This window comes from Nelumbo nucifera, chromosome 6, assembly GCF_055504915.1.
Source record: "Nelumbo nucifera cultivar China Antique chromosome 6, China Antique-T2T, whole genome shotgun sequence".
Lineage (NCBI taxonomy): Eukaryota > Viridiplantae > Streptophyta > Magnoliopsida > Proteales > Nelumbonaceae > Nelumbo > Nelumbo nucifera.
The window spans coordinates 57,351,418-57,376,403 of record NC_142654.1 but is presented as its reverse complement, the minus strand read 5'-3'; the positions used below and the strand labels follow the sequence as shown (position 1 = coordinate 57,376,403).

At 40.1% G+C, this 24,986-nt stretch overlaps 1 protein-coding gene across 1 annotated transcript; it reads left to right on the top strand.

The window, feature by feature from the left end:
* Positions 1–2,046: 2,046 nt before the first annotated feature.
* Positions 2,047–21,389, top strand: LOC104601988 (wall-associated receptor kinase-like 14). The gene is made up of 3 exons (XM_010265517.3): positions 2,047–3,381; positions 5,453–5,530; positions 19,954–21,389. Exons 1-3 carry the CDS (start codon positions 2,667–2,669, stop codon positions 21,249–21,251), a joined length of 2,091 nt encoding a protein of 696 aa, XP_010263819.1. The 5' UTR covers positions 2,047–2,666; the 3' UTR covers positions 21,252–21,389.
* Positions 21,390–24,986: the final 3,597 nt, after the last annotated feature.

The following is a 24,986-nucleotide window of genomic DNA, read 5'->3' as shown; positions in this document are numbered from 1 at the left end:
AGGCAGGCGAGTGTGAGTCCATAATCCATTAATATTCCTCAAGAACCCACCATTATGTTTTAGGTAAATTCCATCTCTAATATTCCTCAGTTGAACGGTATTTTCGTAAATTCCTTGTTTTAATTTGTCCTTCATTGGACTTGAATCCGATTTAAATTACATACTTCAAATTTAATTACGGAGATAGATGTTTTTTTTTTTTTTTTTTTTTTTTTTTTAAAGAATTGCTTTTCTGTGGTCGACAAATGTTGAATGATCAAAATCTTAATCCCATCATATTAGATTTGGCAAAATGTAGGGTACATAGAACCATAACTTGTGGTGAATGCAAGGTTGAAAATATCGGTACACAGCGATACGTCGGTAGCATGTATCGGCCTTTATCCGTACTGTTTTTTTTTTTCGAATTTGGTTCAGAGGGGCCAGTTTACCCCCTAAATCACTTATTGATCCGAAACACCTCCTCTAGGAGTGTATCGGAAAGGCTCCGATGTAATACGTATTAGCCGATATGGACTGATATATATATGATGATACTTTGAACCTTGGGTGGATGAAATGGTTAGGACCAATGTTTTAAAAACCAACTCCAAACTCAGAATCGCTTTGGCCACTGGTTTCTTGTAAGTGGTTTGACCATTGGATCCAAATAGATGGTTTATGCAATTTAAAAAATAAAAATATAATTAAATCATTAAAATAAAAAAATAGACAAAAATTCATTGTCCAGGATTGAACAGATTGATAATTTGATCACCCAGATTAGTGAGTCATTGACTAAGGTGCCGTTTGGCAAATTGTTTTTGAAAGATCTTTTGGAAGATCTAACAGTCAAAAGACACTGCCCCATTGGCACACATCTTTCCATGCAAACTGTCGACTGTTTAGAAGACCAGTAGCCCGTGTTTTGATCTTTTCCTATTTGGTTGGAAAAAGATCTAACTACCAAAAGATTACGCCTTGAAAAGACGCACAAAGACCATTTTGGGCTATTTTTGGGAAACTCCAAATGGAGCTTTTCAACTCTTTTCATCAAGTCTTCACATGGAAAGATGACGAAAAGACATTTTAATCACAGTCTTTGCTAAGATGCAAAAGCTTACATTGACTTTTAACTATTAAGTTTGTCAGAAGATCTTTCAAAAAAGACTTGTCAAATAACACCTAATGGTTTTTTATAAAAAGATCTTTAACAGCCCACAAACCGTTTGATTGGAGGTACATCTTTCTAAATGCAAGAAACAAGAAAAAAAAAAGAAAAAAATAACTTCAAATTGAGCTTTTCACATATCTTTAAGGTGCAGTATTTAGGAGACTACAGCCTGCACTAAAAGACATGCCAAACGAAGTCTATCAACGGTTTTTGATAAAAGAACAATTCAGGGATGAAACGAAACGATTTTCCAGGCCGATGGTATAACCGCACGATAGTTCAAAAACCTTGGTTAGAACTTGTGACATGTGACAAGGCACCGATTGGGTGTAAAAAAAGAAAAAAAAAAAGAAGTGATAATGAATGAATGTAAGAGAAGCATCGGCATCATTACAATTTGCAAGTGTGGAATGGGGCCAGGGGGGTATAACTCAAAGCTTGTAATAGATTGTTTTCAAGGCATCATGGATACTCCATAGTGTCTAAGCATCCAAAGTCTCGTAATCAATACATGGAATTGGAATATCGCCAAGGAAATTGGAATTAAGCATCCCAAGAGAAGGAAAAGCACAGCTTAACAGAGAACTCACCAACTGACCCACCATCAGTTGGTTAACAGATTCGCCTCTTAGTTGGCTTTAAAATGTGGGCCCATGAGTTGGGCCTTGGGCCTTGGCTTCTCTGATTCTCTCCATGTGCAAGGCCAAGGCCACTCCCGTCCCACCGATGACTTTTGTGAGTCAAATATTTCGGATCACCTGCCCAGTTCGGCAGCTCATAGCTTGAGGGCTTCTTACACATGTAATAAAATTCCGTGGAAAAGGGTATTTTGGTCTCCGCAATAAAATTCCTAGGCATGTATTTTACGTTTCCACTTCTCCTTTTAGAATAGCAGGGAGGACTGGTGTGGTGTTGAAACTTGAAACAGGATGCTCCCTGCTTTGCTTTTCTCGTCTTTTCTTCGTTTGGTCGAACCCTATATCTACGCGTTGCAGTTGCAGAGAGAAATAGAGAGAGGTTGAAGAAGAACGCCAGGGTTTCACTCTGTTTGAGGTCGTTTTCTCCTGTCGATTTCCTTGAAATTTCGAAGAATTTTCTGAATCGTTCAAGCAAAAGCAGAGCAGAGTTAAGGTGACCAGAGGAGATTTGTGCAGCAGTTGCTTTCTGAATGGAACTTTCTTCTATGCGCACAACTGAGAGGAATATGATCGCCTCGTCAACATCAGCCAGCATTGTTATGTTTCCAAATTCATGGCAGAAAATCAAGTTTTTTTGTTTCTTTTACTGGCAGCATACAGGGGAAGAGAGAAATTTCTTCTAATTTAATATCCAAAGGCCAAATCTTTTTGCCTTTTCGGCTGATCTAATTCTGAGGAGACTCTCTTCTTTGAAGTTGAGATCTTTAAGCTTCCAAAGGGGAAACAAAACAAATGAAATTTCCTATGCTTCTGCTTGACATTCAACCATTCCACAGATTACTGTTTGTTTCAATTCAATTTGTCTGATACTGAAGATGATTTTTCACCACCAAAATCCTGTCCTCTACTTGGTGATTTGCCTTCTCCCTTTAATAGCCACTCAACCCTTGCCTCGCTGCAACCAAACTTGTGGCTTCCGCGGCAGAGAGAAGCGATTTCCCTATCCGTTTGGATTCTCCGATGGATGTCCAATACGTCTTAATTGCATCAGAGGCGTTGCTTTCATCGGCCAATTTCGAGTCGAAAACGTCACTGCAGACAGCATCTTCATCAACTTACCGGCAAGATGCAACCGTCCTATCCAGGACCTGAGGCAGCTCTTCAATGGGACCTTCGCACTAACGAAGCAAAATGGGTTATTGTTAGAGAACTGTAGCTCGCTGGTTAGCATGTGCACGATACCGACGACGCTGTTGGAGAATCATTTCGACTTGCAGCATTGCGATCGTAGAGAAAGAAATTTAAGCTGCTTTGCCAAAGAAGACATGGACTTCATGACATTTAATGACCTGAAACGGGCCAACTGCAAATTTTTATTCTCGTCGGTCGCCGTAGATTCGAATAAGAACTCGTCGCTTTCGCTGGAGTTTCAGACGGTTCAGCTCGGATGGTGGTTAGAGGAGTGCAATTGTTCTTTGAATGCGAATAACAAGATCGTCCAACTGCGGAACAATGGGACTGGATGTCTTTGCCATTGCAAGGACGGATTTGAAGGAGATGGTTTCCAAGCCGGTTCTGGTTGCCGTAGAGGTAATTCTCTGTTGCCGCCTTGCCGGACTTTTTTTTTAATCTATTTATCAAATTATTATGGAACAATAGTTATGAAAAGTACACTAGTCCACGCCATTTTTCTTGGTTGTTTGGTTTAAGTCCTTTTAGAGATAACCATCTGGCTTCTTATATTCCTTTAACCCAAAAAACGAAAATAATAAAAGCATTTTCAATAAAGGAAAAAACTTAAAAACAATTAGTATAATAATCGCTTTGGCCACCGATTTCTGGGTCAATAGTTCAACTGTTCGGTTTGAATAGATGAATTATTTCAATTTTAAAAATTAAAATAAAAAACGACTAAAAACCGTTGTATAAGTCAAATGGATCAACAATTTGAATGTCCGTCCGAATCAGCTGGTCACTGAACAAGTCAATGGTTTTTGCTAAAAAACGGATGAAACGAAACTAGTTGTTTAAACGGATTTAGGGCCAAATGGTCTAATCGTATTGGTCAATGACAGTTCAAAAATCATAAACGGGGTATGGGATTAGAGTCCCATTGGCATTACTATTAGAATGATCTTCCCCATTTGGGGGAATGGCATTTTTTCTCTCACCCTTGAAAATGAAATCCCATTTCAACTTATTCCACTTTTTGTCTAACCGGGTACAAAAGACTAGTAGTTAGGTTTATATTTTTGTTCTTATACTAGAGGTTAAAAGTGGAAAATTCAAATATTGAAGCTGAAGGGAGGGGAATGGATATTGTCCGTCAATGCTGTGCCAGTAGAGTCAATTCTAAGCAATGAATTGTGATCGCGACGACCATCCATGATTTGGACGGTAATCGTAGACTATAATTAACATGGACAAAGAAAAAGCATGATCTTTATTTGATTTATTTGACCAAATGATGTACGTTGCTGAGTTTTTCTAAGGAAGAGGAAATTGGAGAACCGAGAGGACGGTGATTTTTGTCCGTAGACTCTGTAGTCTGGTGACAAGGTTAATTATTTTTCTTTTAAATGATTGGGTAAAATATAAAAACGTTAGGTTTATTTTAAATACCCATTCTATACTTTTATAAATTATTTTACACATAAAATTACTGAAACATATATTTTTGTTGAGTTAAAATAGGATTATTTTAATAATTTTGTATGTAAAATAATTTATAAAAAGACAGAATAGATATATTTGAAAAAAACTGATGCATCAGTCTAATGTTTTTCATCTAGGACGATGGCGGAAAGGAAACTTTTGTTAAGTTTCTGAAAAGTTCATAGAAGTTATTTGTTAAAATAAAACTATAAGGAAAGTTTTATAACTGTCAGAAATTTCAGGGGAGGTTTTTGTATTTTATCCTAAATAATTTTATATTTGTGTTTTCAAATGATTTGGTGGAAGATTTGACATACTAAATTACGGAATATCCTCTCTAACTTCTTTTTCCTGGTAGCCACTTCATCAATTTGGTCGTTACGGTGAGAAAGCATTTGGTCAATGGCAACTGCGGTTGTACGCCTAAAAAAAAAAGTTTTTGCTGTTGAGTCTTTTGACCCAAAGGGGTGTGATTTCAAATTCTTAGAACTGACCTCTGTTTAGGCTAGTTTGAAGTTCTAGGGGCTTGCCCTATCGAAACTGACTCGAAGAATTTGCTTTGATTGACGTTAACAAAACCAATCTTAGAAGCAAATTTGTCTTACAAAAAACCCTAAAATATTTTGAGAATGTAAAGATTTGAACCTGAACATTTATGGTTACAAATACCATAGTTTCACTTACTATTGAGTCACTTGTGTGTTTTTGATGATATTTCTTTAATTTAATAATTACATTAAATAATTAATGTAAAAGTAATATTTACAAAATGTTAATTATAAGATAAATTTTGAATTATATAATAATAATAATAATAATAATAATAATAATAATAATAATAATAATAATAATAATAATAATAATAATAATAATAATCAAATCTTCTATGGTAGCTTCTAGGGACGTTTGAACTTCTAACACAACCTCAATTATCAAGGTTCAATTCAATCACTGCTTTTATCCCGAGTACTAACCAGGTTTTTCACTTATTGTTTCTTCTAAGCAGCTACTTCCAATTGCAATCCTTCAAAATACATGAAGGGTCGTTGTGGAGGAACCACCAGAGTCGGCGTTTTAATCGGAGGTACCTACATTCTCTTTACCCTTTTCTTCTTTTTCCAGGTGAAGGAATGAAAATGAACAAAATTCAATAAGTACATGATTGTTAGACTGAAGTATTTGCTAAATCAAATAGCACAAGTAATTACGATGAATGCGTTGAGTGAGTTGGAGTATTTATTGACATTAGGGATGGCAACGGGTGGTTTGGGGAGGGTTTTGTAAATTCTAGACTCTATTTGTCTTCCTAAATCTCTTAATCCATATTCACCCCAAAACTTGTAGGGGGTTGAATTTTAAGAATCCAAATCCTTTTCATACAGGAAAATGCAAAAGTCTCCCCAACCCTACCCTCTCCACATACCAAGGTAGGGTAGGTTGGATTTAGAACCCATATATAATTTCCTATTATTTCTTGTTATATATAAACAATAAATAAGTAAGATGACACAAACAAACAACACAATTTTGAATTATTAGATTAAAACATTAAAAAAATACATAAATTATCAATTATCCTGCACATAAAATTTAAAATATTATTAAATGGGAAGATTCCACTTTAATACCCTAAACTTTGGGGTTATTGTCAAGTTAATACCCAAACTTTCAAATATACCTAAACTTTCAAAAAGTGTCAAATTGGTTCCTGCCTTGTTAGTTATCTATTGAAAAACTACCCTTCAAAAGAAGACACTATTCATTGTCTTCTACTTGACCAAGGTTGGGCTGAGACTGGGTGTAGACTTGAAGGGGGTGAGGGAGAGGGGGTGTTTTGTGGGAGAGGCACAGGAGGGTAAGGTGTGCGAATCAACTTTACAGAGGTGGCTAGCACTTTCAGGCTACGGGTAGAGTAGGGTGTTTTTTAGATTTCCTACTGGAGGCATGTTTTTATTGATGCTAGACTCACTACTCAGAGGTGGAGGCCATTAGGCTTGCAGGATAGAGCCCCTTCTGGTGTAATGATGTAAATATGGTCCTCCATAGATGGTCCCCAGAGTTGGAAAGAGGCAAAGTATTGGACGGTTTCCAAAGGTGGAAGGTCTGCTGCTTCGGCGTGTCTTTACATGCCTGGAGTTGAAGGACATTTAAAGAATTAGGGGATAAGCTTGTGGGGCTTATAGACGTAGCGCAGGAAAATCTACAATGGAAAAAAGTTGAAGCAGTGAGGATGTTGGTAGTCTGAGCTCATGCTCCTTCGAACTTGCTGAAGTCGATTTCGGTCCAAGTTCTAGGTAAGGATATGATTTTGTAGTGAGGGTATTGATGGAGGGTCCAGAAGTGATAGCAACGGATTCTTTAAGGGGATACAAGATGGTAGCTATGGACTGATCTAAGGCTGTGGAGAATCAGTAGGCAAAGACAATATCTCCGATGGAGGTTTCAACTTTCAAGTTTCGAAGGAGGCAGACGAGATCAGATCCTGGCAAACGTCAAAGGAATCTGGGAGTTCTTGTGAGTAGGGGATGTTGGTAGTCTGAGCTCATGCTCCTTCGAACTTGCTGAAGTCGATTTCGGTCCAAGTTCTAGCTAAGGATATGATTTTGTAGTGAGGGTATTGATGGAGGGTTCAGAAGTGATAGCAGTGGATTCTTTAAGGGGATACAAGATGGTAGCTATGGACTGATCTAAGGCCGTGGAGAATCAGAAGGCAAAGACAATATCTCCGATGGAGGTTTCAACTTTCAAGTTTCGAAGGAGGCAGACAAGAGATCAGATCCTGGCAAACGTCAAAGGAATTTGGGAGTTCTTGTGAGTAGGGGAAGCCAGAGGAGGAGGAGAATGCATTTCGTGCTCGCAAAATAGAGAAGCTGGAATTGGAAATAAGATCAAGGTGGCGAACATGTTGGGAGTTGGGACTTTGCTTTGTGGGCGGAGACGACTCCGGTAGAAAGGCATTTGGGAGGTTCGAGAGGGAGAGCAAAGAAGAAAGAAGAGCTGAACGGTCAAGATCAGACCTGGAGTTAGAAGAGGCTGAGAACTTATTCACTCTAGATAAAGCAAACAAAGCTTTCTAAGTTGGGGGGTTGCGGTTGCCTCCTGGAAGCCAAACATTGAGAAGGTTATTGTGGATTTTGCGGTCAATAAGGTGGATAAGGAAAGTAGAGGTGAGAAGAAGAGATCTAATACGTGCATGCATGCAGCAGCCGAAGACCCAGTCAAAGTGGATAGCAGCAGAAGACCCGGTCATGTTAGCTCTTAGTTGGGATAAGCCTTATCCATTCAGTTTTAATTCTGTTAGAATAGATAAGTGCATTCTGTTTCCTAGATAAGTGCATTAGATAAGTCTTCAATTCTGTTCCTAGATAAGTGCATTATGTTTCCTAGATAAGTGCATTCTGTTTTTTTTGTTGATAAGCTCTTAAGATTAAGGGGCAGTAGTTCCTATTTCTACTCCCAGTTTGTAGCACCATAAGGCTATAAATATAGCCTGAATGAATGGAGTTGGCATTGGCTTTTCTACAAACAAACTCTCTCTCTCTCTTCTCTTTATTCTAGATCCTTCTCCCTCTTGTTAGATAACTTGAGCATATCATTGGTATCAGAGCCGGTTCGACCATGGACACCCGTGGAAAGACTAATGCAGAGTTCCGCAATGAGGTCAATGAAACCTTAGCACGACATGAGTCGAGCTTCAACCAAATGAACACTGTCTTACAAGCAGTGTTAACTGAACTCCAAGCCCTTCGAGCCTCACGAACCACTCCCAATACCACTCCCGAGACCAACCCCTTCGCCCATGAAGAATCCTCACACCCCCATACTTCCCGTTCAAGCTCCACCCATGACCACATCAACACGTCAAGCTGTCATTCCCAAAATTTAATGGGGATGATCCGAGCGGTTGGATTTACAAGGCGGAGCAGTATTTTGAATTTCAAAATATTATTCCGGACCAACAGGTGCAGCTAGCTTCCTTCCATTTGGAAGGCATCGCCTTACAGTGGCACAGGTGGTTGACCAAGCATCGCGGACCGCTCACATGGGAAGAACTCTCCAAAGCGGTGTTACAACGGTTCGGCCCCACCGACTACGAGGACCCATCAGAGGCATTAACCCGCCTAAAGCAAACCACCACTGTGACGGCTTATCAAGAAGCCTTCGAGAGGCTCTCTCACCAAGTTGACGGCCTGCCCGAGAGCTTTCTCAATGGCTGTTTCATTGCAGGACTTCGTGATGACGTTCGTTTAGATGTGAAGATCAAGCAGCCTCGAACTTTGATAGAGGCGATTGGAGTGGCCCGGTTAATTGAGGAACAAAATCACTTACAGCGGAGAGCTAGCCAACCGATTCGATCCCCATCAGCCATGACAACCCAGAAGGCGTCGCCCAACCCCATGGCCGGTGTACTTGGGCCTCCACCAAGCTCGCGCGCGAACCAGGTTTCCAGTGCTCCTTCCCCAACATTCCGGCGACTCACCAACTAGGAGGCGCGAGAACGTCGTGAGAAGGGGTTGTGTTACTATTGTGATGAGAAGTTCACCTCCAGCCACCGTTGTGCACGTCCACAACTGTTCATGATTGAGGATCCGGAACCGGCGGACGCGGAGACTGTCGAATCAGAGGAGGAAAACCAAGAAGCCATCCCTGAAATCTCCTTCCACGCTATTGCAGGAGCTGAGCACCCGCAAACCATACGTGTTCTTGGGAAACTGAAAAACAAGAACGTGACCGTATTAATTGACGGCGGCAACACCCACAACTTCATTGACCAAGCCATCGTCTCCAAGCTCGGGTTGTCAGTGAACCGAGACAAGAAATTTCAAGTTATGGTGGCCAACCGTGAAAAGATCGAGTGCATGGGGCAGTGCCGATCTCTCACCCTCGCCATTCAAGGACACCCCGTTACCGCTGACTATTATGTTCTTCCCGTCGCAGCATGCCAGTTGGTGTTGGGAGTACAGTGGCTAGAGACGCTTGGACCCATCGAGATGGATTACAAACAACTAACCTTGACGTTCAAAAAGGAGGGACTCTCTTGCACCTTCCAAGGATTGGGACGAGCCAGCATCGAAGCCTTAACCAACAAGGAATGCAATGGGTTACAAGGTACGGTATTTTTTTTTTCAAATAGTTCCTTCACATAGCAGCGGCCAACCAGGTTTTCTTCCACCCGAGATGGACCACCTTCTCACCGAATTTTCCCATGTGTTTGAGCCGCCCACAAGCCTGCCTCCTAAACGACCACATGACCACCGGATTGCACTGCTTCCCGACAAAGGACCAGTGAGTGTGAGGCCATATCGATACCCGTATTACCCGAAGACCGAAATAGAGAAGATGGTGAAGGAGCTTTTGCAGACAGGGCTGATAAGACCAAGCAATAGCCCATTCTCATCGCCGGTTTTGCTAGTGAAGAAGGCTGATGGAGCTTGGCGGTTTTGCGTGGATTACCGAGCACTGAACGAAATCACTCTTAAAAACAAGTATCCCATTCCCGTGATTGATGAATTATTAGATGAGTTCTACGGCACCAAATTTTACTCCAAACTAGATCTACGGTCGGGATACCATCAGATTCGAGTGCAAGAAGAAGACATTCCTAAAACGGCTTTCCGAACACATGAAGGGCATTACGAGTTCTTAGTGATGCCGTTCGGTTTGACGAATGCACCTGCAACTTTTCAAAGCCTCATGAACGACCTCTTCCGCCCATACCTCCGGAAATTTATTTTGGTCTTCTTCGACGACATTCTGGTTTATTCTAAATCATGGGAAGACCACCTATCTCATTTGAGAGTTGTTCTAACTGTATTATCCTCTAACAAATTATTTGCAAAAATGTCAAAATGTCAATTTGGGGTTTCGCAGGTCGAGTACTTGGGTCATGTGATTTCAGAACAAGGCGTGTCCGTTGATCCAGCCAAAATACAAGCTGTTCTCGCATGGCCTACACCGACATCAGCAAAGGGGGTTCGTGGCTTCCTCGGGTTAGCAGGATATTACCGGAAGTTCATCTGCGACTTCGGAAGCATTGCAGCTCCCTTAACCCAACTGTTGACCAAAGGGGGATTTCAATGGAACGAGGCAGCAGAGCTGGCTTTTCAGCAATTGAAGAAGGCACTCACTTCACCGCCAATCCTACGTCTACCAGATTTCTCCCAACACTTTGTGATTGAATGCGATGCGAGTGGAACCGGGATTGGCGCCATCCTCATCCAGCAAAACCGACCGGTGGCCTACTTCAATGAAGCATTGAAAGGTTCAGCCTTGGCATTATCCACCTATGAGAAGGAGATGTTAGCTATTGTCAAAGCCGTTAAGAAATGGTGCCCATATCTGCTTGGGAAACCATTCACAGTCCGCACCGACCAAAAAAGTCTTAAATATTTACTCGAGCAGAGGATAACCACACCGGCACAAACGTGGTGGCTGCCAAAGATACTGGGCTACGACTATGAGATCGAGTATAAAAAAGGGGCTGAGAACCAAGGTGCGGATTCCTTGTCACGTATGACTAAATTTCAGTTTCTTTCCATCTCTATACCACACGCAGACTGGTGGCCGATGCTACAAGAAGAGGTCAAACAAGACACCTTTTATGGGGAATTGATGAAAAGGTGACCCTCCCACAAGTTGCTTCAACGGGATGGGGTATGGTTCAAGGGGGACAAGATTTATTTGAGCCCCGCCTCCACCTTGATTTCAAAGGTGGTGGCAGACTGCCACTCATCCCCTGTAGGGGGACACTTTGGGTTTCATAAGACCCTCTCTCGCATCAAGCACAGCTTCCTTTGGCCCCACATGCGTCGGACGGTGAAGGAGTTCTTGCAACAATGTGACGTATGTCAGCGCTTCAAAACAGATTGCATGAGACCAACGGAATTGCTTCAGCCATTACCAAATCCTACTCAAATGTGGACAGACATCTCCATGGACTTCATCGAAGGATTGCCTCCCTCCAATGGGTACACGGTTATCATGGTAATTGTGGATCGGTTGACAAAATATGCCCACTTCATTCCCTTAAAACACCCATTCACTGCCACCACAGTCGCGAAGGCATTTGTTGCCAATGTTGTCCGCCTAAACGGAGTACCAACATCCATTGTTAGCGACCGTGACAAGGTATTCATCAGCTCATTCTGGCAGACACTTTTTCAGATGCATGGGACGAAATTGTGTATGAGCTTAAGTTACCACCCCCAAACTGATGGGCAAACCGAAGTTGTTAACCGGACGTTGGAGCAATATCTACGGTGCTTTGCAGGTGACCAGCCGCGAAAATGGTTAGAGTGGGTTCCTTGGGCAGAATACAGCTACAACACCTCCACTCACTCTTCCACCAAAATGACACCCTTCGAAGCAGTCTACGGAATCCCACCCCCTAGTCTCCTGACCTATGTACCAGGTACAGCTCGAGTAGGGGCAGTTGACGAATACTTGCGTGATCGGGACATCATCCTACGCGAGCTACAACATAACCTCCAGGTAGCCCGGAACCGGATGAAATGTCAAGCGGACCAGCACCGACGAGAGGTCTCGTTCGTAGCAGGTGACTTCGTGTATGTGAAGCTACAGCCTTACCGACAGATCTCGGTGGCGTTTCGGCGTTCCATGAAGCTCGCTCCACGTTATTTTGGGCCATACCCAATCATTGAGAAGATTGGTCCAGTAGCTTACCGCTTAGCCTTGCCCCCCGGCTCTCAAATCCACAATGTGTTTCATGTCAATTTGCTGCGGAAGCACTTGGGACCCATCACCCCTACTTCCACTCAGCTTCCTCCAATCTCGGATACTTCGACCATCCTACCCCAACCGGAAGCAATCCTGGATCGTCGTATTATTCACAAGGGCAAATACCGCCCAAAATCCGAAGTCTTGGTCAAATGGATTGGGGCGCCAGCTGAGGATGCAACCTGGGAGAATGAATGGTGCTTCAGAAAATCTTATCCCAACTTCCTTGCGGACAAGGGTCCTTCAGGGGGGGAGGAAAATGATACGTGCATGCATGCAGCAGCCGAAGACCCAGTCAAAGTGGATAGCAGCAGAAGACCCGGTCATGTTAGCTCTTAGTTGGGATAAGCCTTATCCATTCAGTTTTAATTCTGTTAGAATAGATAAGTGCATTCTGTTTCCTAGATAAGTGCATTAGATAAGTCTTCAATTCTGTTCCTAGATAAGTGCATTATGTTTCCTAGATAAGTGCATTCTGTTTTTTTTGTTGATAAGCTCTTAAGATTAAGGGGTAGTAGTTCCTATTTCTACTCCCAGTTTGTAGCACCATAAGGCTATAAATATAGCCTGAATGAATGGAGTTGGCATTGGCTTTTCTACAAACAAACTCTCTCTCTCTCTTCTCTTTATTCTAGATCCTTCTCCCTCTTGTTAGATAACTTGAGCATATCATTGGTATCAGAGCCGGTTCGACCATGGACACCCGTGGAAAGACTAATGCAGAGTTCCGCAATGAGGTCAATGAAACCTTAGCACGACATGAGTCGAGCTTCGACCAAATGAACACTGTCTTACAAGCAGTGTTAACTGAACTCCAAGCCCTTCGAGCCTCACGAACCACTCCCAATACCACTCCCGAGACCAACCCCTTCGCCCATGAAGAATCCTCACACCCCCATACTTCCCGTTCAAGCTCCACCCATGACCACATCAACACGTCAAGCTGTCATTCCCAAAATTTAATGGGGATGATCCGAGCGGTTGGATTTACAAGGCGGAGCAGTATTTTGAATTTCAAAATATTATTCCGGACCAACAGGTGCAGCTAGCTTCCTTCCATTTGGAAGGCATCGCCTTACAGTGGCACAGGTGGTTGACCAAGCATCGCGGACCGCTCACATGGGAAGAACTCTCCAAAGCGGTGTTACAACGGTTCGGCCCCACCGACTACGAGGACCCATCAGAGGCATTAACCCGCCTAAAGCAAACCACCACTGTGACGGCTTATCAAGAAGCCTTCGAGAGGCTCTCTCACCAAGTTGACGGCCTGCCCGAGAGCTTTCTCAATGGCTGTTTCATTGCAGGACTTCGTGATGACGTTCGTTTAGATGTGAAGATCAAGCAGCCTCGAACTTTGATAGAGGCGATTGGAGTGGCCCGGTTAATTGAGGAACAAAATCACTTACAGCGGAGAGCTAGCCAACCGATTCGATCCCCATCAGCCATGACAACCCAGAAGGCGTCGCCCAACCCCATGGCCGGTGTACTTGGGCCTCCACCAAGCTCGCGCGCGAACCAGGTTTCCAGTGCTCCTTCCCCAACATTCCGGCGACTCACCAACTAGGAGGCGCGAGAACGTCGTGAGAAGGGGTTGTGTTACTATTGTGATGAGAAGTTCACCTCCAGCCACCGTTGTGCACGTCCACAACTGTTCATGATTGAGGATCCGGAACCGGCGGACGCGGAGACTGTCGAATCAGAGGAGGAAAACCAAGAAGCCATCCCTGAAATCTCCTTCCACGCTATTGCAGGAGCTGAGCACCCGCAAACCATACGTGTTCTTGGGAAACTGAAAAACAAGAACGTGACCGTATTAATTGACGGCGGCAACACCCACAACTTCATTGACCAAGCCATCGTCTCCAAGCTCGGGTTGCCAGTGAACCGAGACAAGAAATTTCAAGTTATGGTGGCCAACCGTGAAAAGATCGAGTGCATGGGGCAGTGCCGATCTCTCACCCTCGCCATTCAAGGACACCCCGTTACCGCTGACTATTATGTTCTTCCCGTCGCAGCATGCCAGTTGGTGTTGGGAGTACAGTGGCTAGAGACGCTTGGACCCATCGAGATGGATTACAAACAACTAACCTTGACGTTCAAAAAGGAGGGACTCTCTTGCACCTTCCAAGGATTGGGACGAGCCAGCATCGAAGCCTTAACCAACAAGGAATGCAATGGGTTACAAGGTACGGTATTTTTTTTTTCAAATAGTTCCTTCACATAGCAGCGGCCAACCAGGTTTTCTTCCACCCGAGATGGACCACCTTCTCACCGAATTTTCCCATGTGTTTGAGCCGCCCACAAGCCTGCCTCCTAAACGACCACATGACCACCGGATTGCACTGCTTCCCGACAAAGGACCAGTGAGTGTGAGGCCATATCGATACCCGTATTACCCGAAGACCGAAATAGAGAAGATGGTGAAGGAGCTTTTGCAGACAGGGCTGATAAGACCAAGCAATAGCCCATTCTCATCGCCGGTTTTGCTAGTGAAGAAGGCTGATGGAGCTTGGCGGTTTTGCGTGGATTACCGAGCACTGAACGAAATCACTCTTAAAAACAAGTATCCCATTCCCGTGATTGATGAATTATTAGATGAGTTCTACGGCACCAAATTTTACTCCAAACTAGATCTACGGTCGGGATACCATCAGATTCGAGTGCAAGAAGAAGACATTCCTAAAACGGCTTTCCGAACACATGAAGGGCATTACGAGTTCTTAGTGATGCCGTTCGGTTTGACGAATGCACCTGCAACTTTTCAAAGCCTCATGAACGACCTCTTCCGCCCATACCTCCGGAAATTTATTTTGGTCTTCTTCGACGACATTCTGGTTTATTCTAAATCATGGGAAGACCACCTATCTCATTTGAGAGTTGTTCTAACTGTATTATCCTCTAACAAATTATTTGCAAAAATGTCAAAATGTCAATTTGGGGTTTCGCAGGTCGAGTACTTGGGTCATGTGATTTCAGAACAAGGCGTGTCCGTTGATCCAGCCAAAATACAAGCTGTTCTCGCATGGCCTACACCGACATCAGCAAAGGGGGTTCGTGGCTTCCTCGGGTTAGCAGGATATTACCGGAAGTTCATCTGCGACTTCGGAAGCATTGCAGCTCCCTTAACCCAACTGTTGACCAAAGGGGGATTTCAATGGAACGAGGCAGCAGAGCTGGCTTTTCAGCAATTGAAGAAGGCACTCACTTCACCGCCAATCCTACGTCTACCAGATTTCTCCCAACACTTTGTGATTGAATGCGATGCGAGTGGAACCGGGATTGGCGCCATCCTCATCCAGCAAAACCGACCGGTGGCCTACTTCAATGAAGCATTGAAAGGTTCAGCCTTGGCATTATCCACCTATGAGAAGGAGATGTTAGCTATTGTCAAAGCCGTTAAGAAATGGTGCCCATATCTGCTTGGGAAACCATTCACAGTCCGCACCGACCAAAAAAGTCTTAAATATTTACTCGAGCAGAGGATAACCACACCGGCACAAACGTGGTGGCTGCCAAAGATACTGGGCTACGACTATGAGATCGAGTATAAAAAAGGGGCTGAGAACCAAGGTGCGGATTCCTTGTCACGTATGACTAAATTTCAGTTTCTTTCCATCTCTATACCACACGCAGACTGGTGGCCGATGCTACAAGAAGAGGTCAAACAAGACACCTTTTATGGGGAATTGATGAAAAGGTGACCCTCCCACAAGTTGCTTCAACGGGATGGGGTATGGTTCAAGGGGGACAAGATTTATTTGAGCCCCGCCTCCACCTTGATTTCAAAGGTGGTGGCAGACTGCCACTCATCCCCTGTAGGGGGACACTTTGGGTTTCATAAGACCCTCTCTCGCATCAAGCACAGCTTCCTTTGGCCCCACATGCGTCGGACGGTGAAGGAGTTCTTGCAACAATGTGACGTATGTCAGCGCTTCAAAACAGATTGCATGAGACCAACGGAATTGCTTCAGCCATTACCAAATCCTACTCAAATGTGGACAGACATCTCCATGGACTTCATCGAAGGATTGCCTCCCTCCAATGGGTACACGGTTATCATGGTAATTGTGGATCGGTTGACAAAATATGCCCACTTCATTCCCTTAAAACACCCATTCACTGCCACCACAGTCGCGAAGGCATTTGTTGCCAATGTTGTCCGCCTAAACGGAGTACCAACATCCATTGTTAGCGACCGTGACAAGGTATTCATCAGCTCATTCTGGCAGACACTTTTTCAGATGCATGGGACGAAATTGTGTATGAGCTCAAGTTACCACCCCCAAACTGATGGGCAAACCGAAGTTGTTAACCGGACGTTGGAGCAATATCTACGGTGCTTTGCAGGTGACCAGCCGCGAAAATGGTTAGAGTGGGTTCCTTGGGCAGAATACAGCTACAACACCTCCACTCACTCTTCCACCAAAATGACACCCTTCGAAGCAGTCTACGGAATCCCACCCCCTAGTCTCCTGACCTATGTACCAGGTACAGCTCGAGTAGGGGCAGTTGACGAATACTTGCGTGATCGGGACATCATCCTACGCGAGCTACAACATAACCTCCAGGTAGCCCGGAACCGGATGAAATGTCAAGCGGACCAGCACCGACGAGAGGTCTCGTTCGTAGCAGGTGACTTCGTGTATGTGAAGCTACAGCCTTACCGACAGATCTCGGTGGCGTTTCGGCGTTCCATGAAGCTCGCTCCACGTTATTTTGGGCCATACCCAATCATTGAGAAGATTGGTCCAGTAGCTTACCGCTTAGCCTTGCCCCCCGGCTCTCAAATCCACAATGTGTTTCATGTCAATTTGCTGCGGAAGCACTTGGGACCCATCACCCCTACTTCCACTCAGCTTCCTCCAATCTCGGATACTTCGACCATCCTACCCCAACCGGAAGCAATCCTGGATCGTCGTATTATTCACAAGGGCAAATACCGCCCAAAATCCGAAGTCTTGGTCAAATGGATTGGGGCGCCAGCTGAGGATGCAACCTGGGAGAATGAATGGTGCTTCAGAAAATCTTATCCCAACTTCCTTGCGGACAAGGGTCCTTCAGGGGGGGAGGAAAATGATACGTGCATGCATGCAGCAGCCGAAGACCCAGTCAAAGTGGATAGCAGCAGAAGACCCGGTCATGTTAGCTCTTAGTTGGGATAAGCCTTATCCATTCAGTTTTAATTCTGTTAGAATAGATAAGTCTTCAATTCTGTTCCTAGATAAGTGCATTCTGTTTCCTAGATAAGTGCATTAGATAAGTCTTCAATTCTGTTCCGAGATAAGTGCATTCTGTTTCCTAGATAAGTGCATTCTGTTTTTTTTTGTTGATAAGCTCCTAAGATTAAGGGGCAGTAGTTCCTATTTCTACTCCTAGTTTGTAGCACCATAAGGCTATAAATGTAGCCTGAATGAATGGAGTTGGCATTGACTTTTCTACAAACAAACTCTCTCTCTCTCTCTTCTCCTTATTCTAGATCCTTCTCCCTCTTGTTAGATAACTTGAGCGTATCAAGATCATCCAAGGGCAAGGGCAGAAAGGGAAGAAGAGGTGGAGCCAAACCAGGCTTATGACTTTTTTTTCTTCATCCGTGAAAGTCTATTCTTGGGGTGACGTCGGAAGGAAAAGGCTATGCCAGGGTGTGGCTTGGTTGGATGAGGGTCCCGATGTAGTAGGCACGTTAGGTAAACATAATGAGTGAGCATGTAATAGCTGTGTGACACATGTCCTAGTTAAAGCACCTTTCATCCAAATGTTTTTGCTCCGTTAGATAGAAATTATCTATTATTTTATTATTTTTGTCAAAATAATTAAATATAAAAACAATGAGAAAAGAAAACTTAAACGTGTTGGGAGTTGGGATTTATTTACATTTTCCTTTTTTATTGTTTTTTATTTTTAATTATTTTGACAAAGATAATAAAATAATGGATAATTTATCTAACGGAGCAAAAATGTTTGGATGAAAGGCACATTAGCTACGACATGTGTCACACAGTTATTATGTGCTCACTCATTGTGCTTACCTAACATGCCTACTACATCCAGACCCGTTGGATGATGGTTGAACTTTTTGTTTTTTGGGAGGTTTAGTCTCAAGGTAGAAGACAATGAACAATGTCTTCTTTTGAAGGGTAGTTTTGACATTTTCAGTAGATAATTGATGGTCGGTTAATGGTAGGGACCAACTTGACATTTTTTGAAAGTTTAGGTATTGCAATGACACAATTGAAAGTTTTGGTACTAACTTGACACTACCCCCAAAGTTCAAGGTACTAAAGTGGAATTTTCCTTTATTAAATTCAACACCTAATACATAAAATATATATGCTTTCCAACAATATGTGGGTTGGGGAGGGTTAGGTTTAGTCTAAAACCGTACCCCACATGTATCTGTACGAGTTGTAGAAAAGAAATCTGAAAACCGCATAAAGGCAACAGATTAATATCTTTTGGCTCATCACTGTCCAGAAGCCAACAACCGTCTGATTTTCGAATCACCCCTATTTGGATCTTTGGATCGGATTAGATAATAGGATCCGATCAAAAATCGGATTGGATTTGGATCACCCCTTATTTGATCTGAGAAGATCCGATCCGATATATATTATATATTTATAAATATATATAATACATATATATGTTATTCATTTATTTATAAATATATTTATATAAATTTGTTATATTATTTTTTTTATAAAAAACATGTATGTATATGATGAAAATAATTAATAAATACTTGTACTTTTTGTTTTTACTTTATTTAAATTAGTATATTTTATTTTTCTTTTAATATTTTTTTTTATTTTTATAGAAAATAAGTCGGATCGGATCAGATCTGAAGATCTGACTTACCGACAAGATTCAAATTCAAACCAAGTCCTATCAGATTCGATCCGATCAGATCTGACATGAATAATGTCGGATTAATTGGATTCGAATATATCCTGATTTGAATCTAATCCAATCCGTTTGCATCCCTATGTCAAAGAACCGGTTTTGGGTTAGGGCTCTGTCCAAATCAGTATCAATTTGGACGGATTGGATGGACCAATAAGACATATTCAATTGGACGAATCCAGACTTAATGGCCTAAAGTATTTATTAGATTGGATTGGACCTGGTCCATCTATAATGAATTTATATTGGATTGAGTTGGATTGAACCGACATCCGATCCATTGATAAAAAATAAGAATATAGGTGTCAATGGACCTGACTTGAGTTGGAACCAATCTAAATTAAAACCAATTTTAACAGATTGATCGGTCTAAACATTGAATTATTTGGACTGGTCCAAAATTATCCAAAGCATTCATTGGATTGGAGTAGACCTGGTCCATATTCTGCAATGGCTTCATACTGGACCGGATTGGATTGGACCAGGCCTGATCCAATTTACACCCCTAAATATATACAAACAAGGCGTATAATCTAAGTCAAACAGGCTTTATACCATCTCAATAAACCATTCAACCTTAAAAGCTTTAGTTTTTTTTTTTTTATTCTCTAACACCCCTAATAAAACATATGTAGACACGCCGGCCCTACTTCCTTTTCTTTTTCCATCGCTGCCGGCCTGTCCCCTACTTAGTTGGGGTTGCAGCAAGAAGATGTACACTGGGAGTCTGAATCTGAATCTAGTAGACACAACATTCTGTGCATGATTGATTTTAACATTTGCTATAAACAACGAGATCTGAATCTTAACTCTTAATTAAGTGTACCTTCATGATTTTAATTCCAAAATATGATTTACTTCTGTTGTCAGGTATCATTGCTGGAGCTTCTCTGGTGGCTGGATTAGTTCTTCTCTGCTATTTCGTCCAACGGCGATCGACTTCGTTGAAAACCAGAAAGAGAACACAACGCCTCCTATCCGAAGCGGCCGGTGTTTGCAGTGTTCCTTTTTATCCCTACAAGGAAATTGAGAGAGCCACAAATGGCTTTTCCGACAAACAAAGGCTGGGAACTGGAGCCTACGGAACAGTGTACGCAGGAAAGCTCCACAGCGATGAGTGGGTGGCCATCAAAAAGATCAGACACCGAGACAATGATGGCATGGAGCAAGTCATGAATGAGATAAAGCTACTCTCATCTGTAAGCCACCCACATCTAGTTCGCCTCTTAGGTTTCTGTATAGAGAGGGGTGAACAGATCCTTGTATATGAATTCATGCCGAATGGAACTCTCTCAGAGCATCTACAGAGGGAGAGAGGCAATGGCCTCCCTTGGACAATTCGCCTCACTATTGCATGTGAAACCGCTCAGGCTATCGCCCATCTCCACTCCGCCATCAACCCACCCATATATCACAGAGACATAAAATCCAGCAATATTCTTTTAGATTACAACTTCAACTCTAAAGTTGCAGATTTTGGTCTATCTAGACTTGGTTTGATGGAGTCATCCCACATCTCAACTGCCCCACAAGGGACTCCAGGATATGTTGATCCACAATATCACCAGAACTTTCATCTCTCTGATAAAAGTGATGTTTACAGTTTTGGAGTAGTTCTAGTGGAGATCATAACAGCACTCAAGGTGGTGGACTTCTCTAGACCCCACAATGAAGTGAATTTGGCTGCTCTTGCTGTAGAAAAAATTGGTAAGGGATGCGTGGATGAGATTATAGATCCTTTCCTTGAGCCACACAGAGATGCTTGGACCCTTTCTTCTGTGCATAAGGTGGCGGAGCTGGCATTCAGATGCCTTGCATTTCATAGAGACATGAGGCCCTCTATGAAGGAAGTGGCAACTGAGCTAGAAAACATCAGGCTTAGTGGATGGATAACTATGGAGGAAAACATCTGCATGGAGTCATCGTCTGTCTTGTCATCCTCATGTTCATCATCGTCATCTAATATGAGTGAGAAGTCACACTCACACGGAACTGTTGACAAGAATGTGGGATTAGAGAATCAGAGATCGGTTGTGCCGCAGAGAGGTGAATTTGTAATTTCAACGGAGATGAAGGATAGTTATTCACCTGTTTCGGTGCAGGATCCTTGGTTCAGTGAACAAAGCTCTCCTTCAAGTAGTAGTTTATTGGGTAATGCAATACAATGAACTGAAGGGTGTCGTTGTGAGTTCTTGATGGGTAGTGGGTACTGAGAGAGGAAGATACAGCGACTAATCCTAGATGTAAAGGGAATGTGCTAAATATTTATCCCTCAGTTTACATTTCTTAAGCTTAACTTTTTTCAATTATTTTTGAAGGTTTAAACGGACTATTTTCACCATCTATCAACAATCGCACACTTAGGATTGTAACACTGTAAAATATAATGAAAAAAATACCCAAAATATTAACATCAAAATTAATTGGGTGTTCTTTTTCTGGATTTTGAGACGGGAAAGTTGGTCAATGGTCCCCATACACCACCCCACGTTTATCGCAGTCACACATGGAGAACATCTCATCCTCTGCATGGTATTATGCAGGGGGAGATGTTCCCAATTCACGGGGGGTGGTGTATTGTGGGTAGGTGTGGGCAGGAGATCCGGAGTTGAATTATAGTTAATTAAGGAGAAAGTGGGGGAGGTAGTTTAGGAGAAATTTTAGGAGAGGATATTATTTAGGTTATTAAGAACGAGAGAGAGAGATTTTAGGTAATTTTTTATGGGGAAGGAGAGCATCACATTGGTTGTTAATTCAAAAAAAGGAGAAATTTTCTAGACTACTGCGTTTTAGTATAAACTAGCAGGGATTATTAAGCAAAAACTAAATAATAGAAAGGGTCATTTATTAAAATACCCTTATGGTTTCATGGATTCACTAAAATCTACCATATATTTAGCATTTTACTAAAACACCACTTATAATTTGCAATGGATTTATTCAATCTTCTATTAGATGACAATGAAAAATGATAGTGTTGACCCTAATGCTCATTTAAATAAATTTAATCGAAAGAAGATAAAAATCAATATACCATTTTTGCCCTTAATAAGACACGGGCAACCACTCTATTGGCTATATTTGGTTAATTTTGTTTTATGTACAAAAAAAGTGTTAAGCGTATTTTTGGAATAAAAACCATGGGCCTAATGGCAAAACAAACACTCCTTAATGAAAGGTTGATTAAGTAAATAAGTTGTAAAATATATGGGATGTTTTAGTAAAATGAAAACTATAAGGTAGGTTTAAGTAAATATGTACAACTATAAGGTGTGTTCTACTAAATTAATGACCCTAATAAAAACACAAAAGAGTAGAGTTCAAATCTACGCCCCACAACGTCCCACAACATATTTCCCCCGTGTATTAAGAACATCTCCCGATGATTGTACTAGAACCCATGATGTCATCATCGGGAGGTGTTCCCAATAAACGACGGGGATATGCTGTGGGACGTTGTGGGGTGTAGATGTGAACTCATAAGAGTATACAATTGTTTTATATTTTTAACTTTTTAAATAATTAATAATTATTCATATTTTATATACTACTTTTAATAATTTTTTTTATAATACAAAAATAACAATAATTCATTTCAGTTAGGTTTATTCATCAAATTGATGAAACCGACCAACCCGATCAACTCGACTCGAGTTGGTTGGTTTTCTAGTATTGTAGGTCGGCTTTGGTTCAAAAATTTCCCAATTCAACCGAGTTAGATCAATTTCACTTTGGCCATTTGTAAACTGGCCAAAATCGAACAACCTAACCATGGATATATATTAATATTTTATATTTTAAATATAATTTTTAATATGGAAAAGTGGGAAGTTTTCCATATTTCTTAGTCTAAAATGTTTTATATCATAAATCCAATTTTTAAATTTATTTTTTAATAATTACACTATAATAATTTTTAAAATTAAATTAAATTTTTAAGTTTCAATCTTTTGAACCAACTGACCAAACGTAAAAATTGACCCAAACCAATATAACTTGAGTGGGTCGGTTTTCACAAAAGGTCAGTTGGTTTCAATTGACCAACTCCCCAACCTGACCAGGTCAATTTGGCTAGCCAAATACCCTACGACCGAACCAAACCAACTCATGAACACTCATAATTTCAGCTAAATTAGTAGTCTCATCTTTGATAAATAACAATAGTTTAATCTCCAATAATTATTGAAAATTTATAGCAAAAATACATAATTATTGAAAATATATTGATAATGAAAAAAAAACAATAATTACAAAAATACAATAAGTACTTAAAATATATTAACTTAATCAATAAATAGTATAATCTCAAATAATAGTTTAATCTCTTATAAATATTAATCAATAACAAAAATACAATAAATACAATAAATTAAATTTAAAAATTTCAATAATAGTAGTTTAATCTCCAATAATTATAGAAAGTTTTCTGTTAAATAACAAAACGAAATCAATTTATACATAATCATTGAAAATACATTTATCACAAAAAATAATAAATAATTACTGAAATACAATAAATATTAATTTTAGAATATATAATTATATAATAAATACATATTAAGAGTTTAAATTATTATTAATAAATATTAATTTTTTTTTAACTTATTTTCTCAAATTATTACTTGATATAACTGAAATTAATTATTTAAAAACATTAAATTATTATTAAATTCAATATTATGTTATAATTATTTTTTAATTTTCAGAATTTTTAAATTTATTACATAATTTCTTTATCTTAACTATTTAAAATCTACTTATGTTAAATATTTAGTTATTTAAATAATTAAATAATATGTAAAATATTTAAATTTATATATAATAATTATTTATTGAATTTAATTATTCATAAAATCAAAATTTATACTATTATTACATAATTTAATTATTAATTTTATAATATATTAAATTATTATTAATTTCAATATTATGTTCTAATATTTAGTTATTTAAATATTTAAACAATATATAAAATATTTATTTTTTTGGTTATTTTAATTTTATTTATTTAAAGCTATTACATATTATTATTTTAAAAACATTTAAATTGATAATCCAGAAAAAAAAAGCACAATTTAAATTGTTAGTACATAATTTCGTGATATATTTTGTAAAAATGTAAAAATATTATTGTGTTTTTAAGAAATATTTTAAAGTTATTATATAATTTTGTTAAAATATTTAAATAATTCTTAAAGTTTTTATTGGAATTAAAGATAATTTAGGAGAGAAACTCCCTACCAAATTAGAGATAATTTTGGAGATAAATAGAAATTAGAGATAATTTAGAAGATTAATAGGAATTAGAGATAATTTTGGAGAAAGTGCGGAGAGGTAGTTTAGGAGAAATTTTGGGAGAAGAGATTATTTAAGTTATTGGAAAAGTGTATCTCATTGGAAAAGTTATTGGAGAAGAAATTATTTAAGCCCAACTCAAGATGTTGGGTTAAAGCTCAAGTTAGGCCTATGTTGATAAGAAAAAGTCACTAGTAATTTTCAATAATTACTAATAATTTACTAATATATAACAAAAATAGAATGGCAATAATTACTGATAATTTACTAACCTAGGGTCGAGTTTACCAACTTAGAATAGTAATATTTTATGGTATTTTTTAATTATTCAAAAAAATAGTTAATAATTAATATTTAAATTTTATAATTAATCATTAAAAATATTAATAAATTTATAATTATAATTAATAATTCTCAATTATGAATTAATAAACTTTATAATTCTTAATTTATGAAAACATTGCCATATATAGATATATTACTATTATTAACAGTAATCATAGTTAATTTAATAATCAATTTAATTATTCATGAAATAATTATTATTTTTTAAATTTTGACATTAATAAAACAATTAGTTATTATTGGTAATTAATTAATTAATTTGT